General features: G+C 41.1%; 1 protein-coding gene and 1 long non-coding RNA gene across 7 annotated transcripts in view; one reads left to right on the forward strand and one right to left on the reverse strand.

Annotated features, from left to right (window-relative positions):
* LOC307031498 (protocadherin gamma-C5-like) overlaps positions 1-7,500 on the forward strand; it is a 199,205-nt gene that overhangs the window by 4,014 nt on the left and 187,691 nt on the right. For 2 of the 4 annotated variants that reach the window (XM_079668678.1, XM_079668670.1), the window contains exon 1: positions 1-1,325. This exon is cut by the window's left edge. In XM_079668678.1, coding sequence (XP_079524804.1) covers positions 1-1,325 — 1,325 coding nt within the window. Of the gene's footprint in view, positions 1,326-3,963; positions 6,458-7,500 lie in introns of those variants that run through there. The other 2 variants (XM_079668677.1, XM_079668669.1) reach the window with 2 other exon arrangements.
* LOC307031704 overlaps positions 6,800-7,500 on the reverse strand; it is a 3,697-nt gene continuing 2,996 nt past the window's right edge. For all 3 annotated transcript variants that reach the window (XR_013806051.1, XR_013806052.1, XR_013806053.1), the window contains one exon: positions 6,800-7,500. This exon is cut by the window's right edge. This is a non-coding gene — a long non-coding RNA (uncharacterized lncRNA).

The raw sequence follows: 7,500 nt of genomic DNA on the forward strand, positions 1-7,500 counted from the left end.
TGTCACCTGGTGCAGAGGTGGGCATCATTAACGTGCAGGATAGAGACTCTGAGAATAACAGACAGGTCCGCTGCTCCATTCAGCAAAACGTCCCTTTTAAGTTGGTTCCTTCTATTAAAAACTATTACTCTCTCGTGACCACAGGACAACTGGACCGTGAACTAGTGTCTGATTACAACATTACAATCACTGCCACTGACCAGGGCTCTCCCCCTCTGTCCTCTTCTAAAACTGTTCAGTTATCTGTAGCAGACATCAACGACAACCCACCTGTGTTTGAGGAGCAGTCCTACAGCGCGTATGTGACTGAAAACAACAAACCTGGCTCCACTTTATGTTCTGTTACTGCTCGAGACCCCGACTGGAGACAAAACGGTACCGTGATTTATTCTCTGTTACCCGGTGAGGTGAACGGTGCACCGGTGTCGTCCTATCTGTCTGTTAACGGAGACACGGGGGTGATCCACGCTGTGAGGACGTTTGATTATGAACAGTTCCGGAGTTTTAAAGTCCACGTGATGGCCAGAGACAACGGTTCTCCTCCGCTCAGCAGCAACGTGACCGTCAGTGTGTTCATATCGGATGTGAATGACAACTCTCCTCAGATACTGTACCCCGCCCCGGAGGGCAACTCCTTCATGACCGAGCTGGTCCCCAAAGCTGCACACGGAGGCTCTCTGGTGTCCAAAGTGATCGCGGTGGACGCGGACTCCGGACAGAACGCCTGGCTGTCCTATCATATAGTCAAATCCACTGATCCGGGACTTTTCACTATTGCTCTCCACAGCGGAGAGATCAGAACACAGCGGGACATTTCTGAGTCTGACAGCATGAAACATAACCTTGTTGTGTCAGTGAAAGATAACGGACAGCCCTCTCTCTCTGCCACCTGCTCCATGTATTTACTTATCGCTGATAACTTGGCTGAGGTGACAGAACTGAAAGACATTTCTTATGATGAGAAGAACTCCAAACTGACCTCTTATCTGATCATCGCGCTGGTTTCCGTGTCCACCTTTTTTCTCACCTTCATCATCATCATCCTGGGTGTGAGGTTTTGTCTCAGGAGAAAGCCCAGACTGTTGTTTGATGGAGCAGTCGCCATCCCCAGCGCTTATCTCCCTCCTAATTACGCAGATGTTGACGGAACAGGAACTTTACGCAGCGCTTACAATTATGACGCCTACCTGACAACAGGTTCCAGAACCAGTGACTTTAAGTTTGTGTCATCTTACAATGACAACACACTGCCTGCTGACCAGACTCTGAGGAAAAGCCCTTCAGACTTTGCTGAAGTGTTTGGAGATTGTGATTCTTCTCCTGAGGTAGGGACACATCCCATATAATTAAATGTGTGTTCATCCTCCTGAAGTAGCTCTTCCCTGCTTTGTTCGGATTCATTTCTCATTTGGAGTGTTTAGAGGTATAAATATACGCACAGAAACTTTTGTCAAATGTTTTATCAATAAAAAAAATAGCCTACATTCAAACACAGTTTCCTTTAAACATTTTATTCTTAGTTAATTGCACATGAAATAGCTGGATATACTCAAGGATTTGTTTGTATACTTCATCAGTTGTGTTGCATTATTGTCATTGTGTGTTTGTATCCCTTGTTTCAGTCCATGTGCCTTCTGTGTTAAGCAGCTATTGCAAAGGTTTGTGTTTTATAAAATTCTGTTTCCTGAACAAGCTTGTTGTTCAGATTTTGAAATCTTTTATTTCAACCGGTTCCTTTTTTTTCATACAGTAAATAACTAACCTTAGGTTTATTAGATCAGAGTTTTACTCGTTGTTAATTTATGTCACTTGATCATTTTTGTTTTCAATCAAGTTACGTAAATGAATAGATTCTTGAAACATATAAATAATTTGTACGAGAGTGAATTTTTCATGGAAATGTTTTGTTTTTATTCAAAGTCATCAGAGTTTTTATATAATCAAAAGTAGTTCTTTCTAAATCTTTCAGATCATCTGTAATGTTGTCATTGTAATATGGCTGATTGTTATTGGAGATGTCTTGTTATCTTTTGTTCAGTATAAATTAAGTTGATTGCTGATGTTGAACTGGGACATTGGGCTATTCTTTTTGAGTTATTGGATTGGAAGTCATTTGCACATTGCTTTGGTAAAATGTCTCTGCCACATAAATACATTTACACGTTGATCTTACTCTTGAGGCCAGAGTATAAATCTTATAATATTATCCAGCAGATGTTTTTTTATATACATTAACAGCGGAACAACTGGAACTTACTGATTTGCTGATGCTACTAATTCTCGTTATTTAGGATGAGAGCATAACCAGTAGTATGTGTGTTTTGCATTTGAGTCCAGTCCACACCGCTTCAGATTGTTCTGCTGATTGCTTTCTCTTCCAACCACTGTTGTTTTGAGGAAAACATTTTTGATAGGAAAAACAAAAAAAACAATACATATTATTGAGTCTGTCTTTTCATTGTGAGAATCCTGGCTTGGTTGTGTTTAGTAGACCTATTATGATGGATTTTCAGATTCTAACTTGACTGAACATCACTTGTTCATCAATATGCACTCCCAGTTGCACACAGGTAGTTTAGGCAGGTCATGCTGACAGAGTAAGGGACTTTCTTTACATCGTTTTTCTAGTCTATTAGTATTTGTAACGTATTTTCTAACTCATTGTTTTCTGTGGGTTTACCGAGTTAAAAGTGATGCGCCTTAATTTGTTTTCCTGGTTATGCTGCCCATGTCTTGTTGTTTTTCAGATTGTCGTCAGAGCTGGATCTAATGCATCTATTGTTATCTTGTTGATAAACATTGAAAAACTGTATGATTTATCTCTAATCAGTGATGGTATTAAGGAGGGTATCCAGCCTCTTTGTACAAAAGGGCAGAGACTGGATCAATGCATATTTTACTTTTTATGGTGTGATCAAGCTTTAGGATCATCTTGAATCATCATACTTTCTGTACATCTGCAGTGTTTGACACGTCTATAGTACACTTGGTACAGGTTGACTTTAAGGGTTGTGGTTTCTTTGGTTTAACAGGACACTGCTCTTTATGTCCTCTGTTTTCGGCCAGAAATGTTTGACTGTGTGCTAATTGTCCTTGGTGCTGAACAGCTGATATGGGCTTTTTGTTTAGTTTCTCCAACTTAAAACTAAAAATACTTTGAGCTCTCTGCAGTCATTTAAATAAACCAAGCAATTTAGGAAATCCAAATGAAGTTAATGTTATCAAAACATTCACAGAGCCTAATGACTGGGTTAAAATGAAGGAAACAATATAACTATAACAAAATGTGAATTGTTAAAACTTTAAACGTTGAGTCACATTGTTCCTAATAAATAATTTCCTTTAAAATATAAAAAGCTACTTCCCCGTTTAATCCAACTGAAGATCCATGTGCGCTGTATTCCACATTTTTACAACCCTTCAGATGGGCTTATCTTGACTATAGTCATTTCTGCAAATGTAGTTTTACTACTTTGAAAAGCAGTGGGGAAACATAGAAAACATCCTAATTTGCAGCATTAACAAGTCAATAAAAGAATGTGGATGTATTTGTATGTCCTTTATATTGTTGGCTGCATAGGATGATATCAGATTATATAAACAGTAAATAATAGAACAAGTCTAAAAAACAGTATATTTGGACTGTATCATCACAGTTACAAAACACACAATTTAAAACAAATCAGACATACATTTATATGCAAGAGAATAAATAAGTAGAATATTCAAAGCCAACATTGTGTACTGGGACACTTGTTGACTTTATGAGTTTCCTGGTTTAACGGATAAATGTTGTTTTGAATATTTGTTTTACATTATCATAGTTGTATTCAGAAGAGAACCGCAGGATACATTTTAAACCTTTGTTTTAAATCAGTGTTGTCGTCAAAATTAACTCACGGTGGCGCTATATGCCTGCTTGAAGATGATTGAATTGCTTTGCCTTCGGTGTGGACGTTCATTATTCTGCTCTTGTGCCAGGGAGAGTCACTCTGGACTCGCTGTTCCTTGTGTTATGTAGTTGAGCTGTCTTTATTCTCTCTTTTTTCTTCAATCTGTAAGGAATTTATAATCGATGATGGATTCCAACGTAATCTCGTTTCAAACGTGCGGTTTCTTCGTAGTGGTTTCTTTCCTGCATGCTGCGTATGGAGACATGAGCTACACTTTTCCAGAGGAGATGAAACGAGGGTCGGTTATTGGAAATATTGCCAAGGATCTCGGACTGGAAAGGAGCGCGCTCTCTAACAGAAGAGCCCGCATTGACAGCGATGGGACTGACGAACGTTACTGTGACATAAACCTGAATAACGGGGAGTTGATTGTTGCCGACAGGATTGACCGAGAGGGGCTTTGTGAAGAAAAGGCTTCGTGCATCCTAAAACACGAGCTGGTGCTGGAGAATCCCCTCGAGCTCCATCGGATTAATCTTCACATTCAAGATATTAATGATAACTTGCCACAATTTAACGAAGAATTTATAAATATTGAAATTCACGAATTGGCAGGTAAGGGAGCTCGTTTTGTGCTGGAGGAGGCGCACGATGCGGATGTAGGACATAATTCAGTTCAGCAGTACAGCCTCAAAAAGAATGATAATTTCATTTTGGCTGTTGATGGAAACACAATAGAGCTTGTTCTTGAAAAAGAGCTTGATCGTGAAAAACAACAAGAGATTAATTTGCTCCTCACAGCTTTAGATGGAGGCTCTCCTCAGAGATCAGGTACTGTAGTCATACACGTCACTGTGCTGGATGCTAATGATAACGCCCCAGTGTTTAGCCAGGCCGTCTATAAAGCCAGTCTGCCTGAAAACTCTCCTGTAGACACTGTAGTTGTCACAGTGAGTGCTACTGATGCAGACGAGGGAGTCAACGGAGATGTGACGTATGACTTTGGACATGTGACTGAACATGTCAAGAAGATATTTAGTATTGATAGAAAAGTCGGTGGGATACGAGTTATTGGTCCTGTTGATTATGAAACTACCACATTATTTGAAATACGAGTTAAAGCAAAAGATGGGCTAGGGCTATCATCTTATGCCAAGGTTATCATTTCTATCACTGATGTGAATGATAACGCCCCTGTTATCAGTTTAAAATCGCTGACTAACCCCATACCTGAGAATGTGTCACCTGGTTCAGAGGTGGGCATCATTAACGTGCAGGATAGAGACTCTGATAATAACAGACAGGTCCGCTGCTCCATTCAGCAAAACGTCCCTTTTAAGTTGGTTCCTTCTATTAAAAACTATTATTCTCTGGTGACCACAGGACAACTGGACCGTGAACTAGTGTCTGATTACAACATTACAATCACTGCTACTGACGAGGGCTCTCCTCCTCTGTCCTCCTCTAAAACGGTTCAGTTATCTGTAGCAGACATCAACGACAACCCACCTGTGTTTGGGGAGCAGTCCTACAGCGCATATGTGACTGAAAACAACCAACCTGGCTCTACTTTATGTTCTGTTACTGCTCGAGACCCCGACTGGAGACAAAACGGTACCGTGATTTATTCTCTTTTACCCGGTGAGGTGAACGGTGCCCCGGTGTCCTCCTTTCTGTCTGTTAACGGAGACACGGGGGTGATCCACGCTGTGAGGTCGTTTGATTATGAACAATTCAGGAGTTATAAAGTCCAGGTGATGGCCAGAGACAACGGTTCTCCTCCGCTCAGCAGCAACGTGACCGTGAGTGTGTTCATATCGGATGTGAATGATAACTCTCCTCAGATACTGTACCCCGCCCCGGAGGGCAACTCCTTCATGACCGAGCTGGTCCCCAAAGCTGCACACGGAGGCTCTCTGGTGTCCAAAGTGATCGCGGTGGACGCGGACTCCGGACAGAACGCCTGGCTGTCCTATCATATCGTCAAATCCACTGATCCGGGACTCTTCACTATTGCTCTCCACAGCGGAGAGATCAGGACACAGCGGGACATTTCTGAGTCTGACAGCATGAAACAGAACCTTATTGTGTCAGTGAAAGATAACGGACAGCCTTCTCTCTCTGCCACCTGCTCCATGTATTTACTTATCTCTGATAACTTGGCTGAGGTGCCAGAACTAAAGGACATTTCTTATGATGAGAAGAACTCCAAACTGACATCTTATCTGATCATCGCGCTGGTTTCCGTGTCCACCTTTTTTCTCACCTTCATCATCATCATCCTGGGTGTGAGGTTTTGTCGCAGGAGAAAGCCCAGACTGTTGTTTGATGGAGCAGTCGCCATCCCCAGCGCTTATCTCCCTCCTAATTACGCAGATGTTGACGGAACAGGAACTTTACGCAGCGCTTACAATTATGACGCCTACCTGACAACAGGTTCCAGAACCAGTGACTTTAAGTTCGTGTCATCTTACAATGACAACACACTGCCTGCTGACCAGACTCTGAGGAAAAGCCCTCCAGACTTTGCTGAAGTGTTTGGAGATTGTGATTCTTTTCCTGAGGTAGGAATTGTTGTCACTTAAGGTTGACACCTATATTTGCACTGTGATGATCAAGCTGTTCAGATATGTTTTTGTCATTCTCTGTCTTTACACAACAATATAAGGTCGAGCAAAAATCATGGAACTTTACAAGTAACTAAGATCGATACTTAACGCATCAATGGGCTTTATAATGTGTAACCGCGGCCGTGCACACGGCCTAAAGTTGAGCTGTTCTATTGATCAAATTGGCCCTTTAACTCAAATGTATCAAACAGCAAAAACTCCACAGATTCAATTAAAGAAACACAATACAGTTGGCAGTCAACAAAAAGGTCCAAGACAAGGATTTTCTCCCAAGAGTATATGATATTTATTTATCAATATCAGACACATTTACAAACAATACTTTAACCAGTAAAAACAACAATTTATTATGAATTCATCTACACCAAGAATGCTATTTAAAATGGTATCCAGCCTATAAAAACTGATTAAATGAGCGCAGACAGTGACTGTTGGGAGGGGGAAGCAACCAGGTCAAATCTAACTATTACTCACCGCCACTCACACGTGCCCTGTACATACACAGTAACTGAAAAGAACTTGATAAATTAAGAAAGGTGCAACATTAACTAAACACACACACACACACACAGGGCAGTGAAGTGCACGTGAGGGCCTAACACCGCTGAATCCCAACTCCCAAGGCTGCCGCTCACATCAGGGGTGCTGGATCCCTCAACAAAAGACACAAAACACAACAGTATATCAATTCATTAACATTCATTGAGATAATAAAAACACTAATACTCTTGGGAGATTAGGAATTGGAGAAACAATGTACACAAAAGCATCAAAACGAACTACTATAACCAGGGGTGCAGATAACTGGTACACATGCGCAGCACAAATCTGAATTGCGTATCATCACGTGTGTCACTACGCAACTTTGCGTACCTCAAAACAAAAAACACATATTTCGTCTACACGTGTTTCTTGTCTACACTCAAGGAGTAAACTACTAATCATGTAAAACAAAACAAAAATACATTAAGCAGCTA

The sequence above is a fragment of the Notothenia rossii genome (assembly GCF_949606895.1).
Source record: "Notothenia rossii genome assembly, chromosome: 3".
NCBI classification, from domain to species: Eukaryota; Metazoa; Chordata; class Actinopteri; order Perciformes; family Nototheniidae; genus Notothenia; species Notothenia rossii.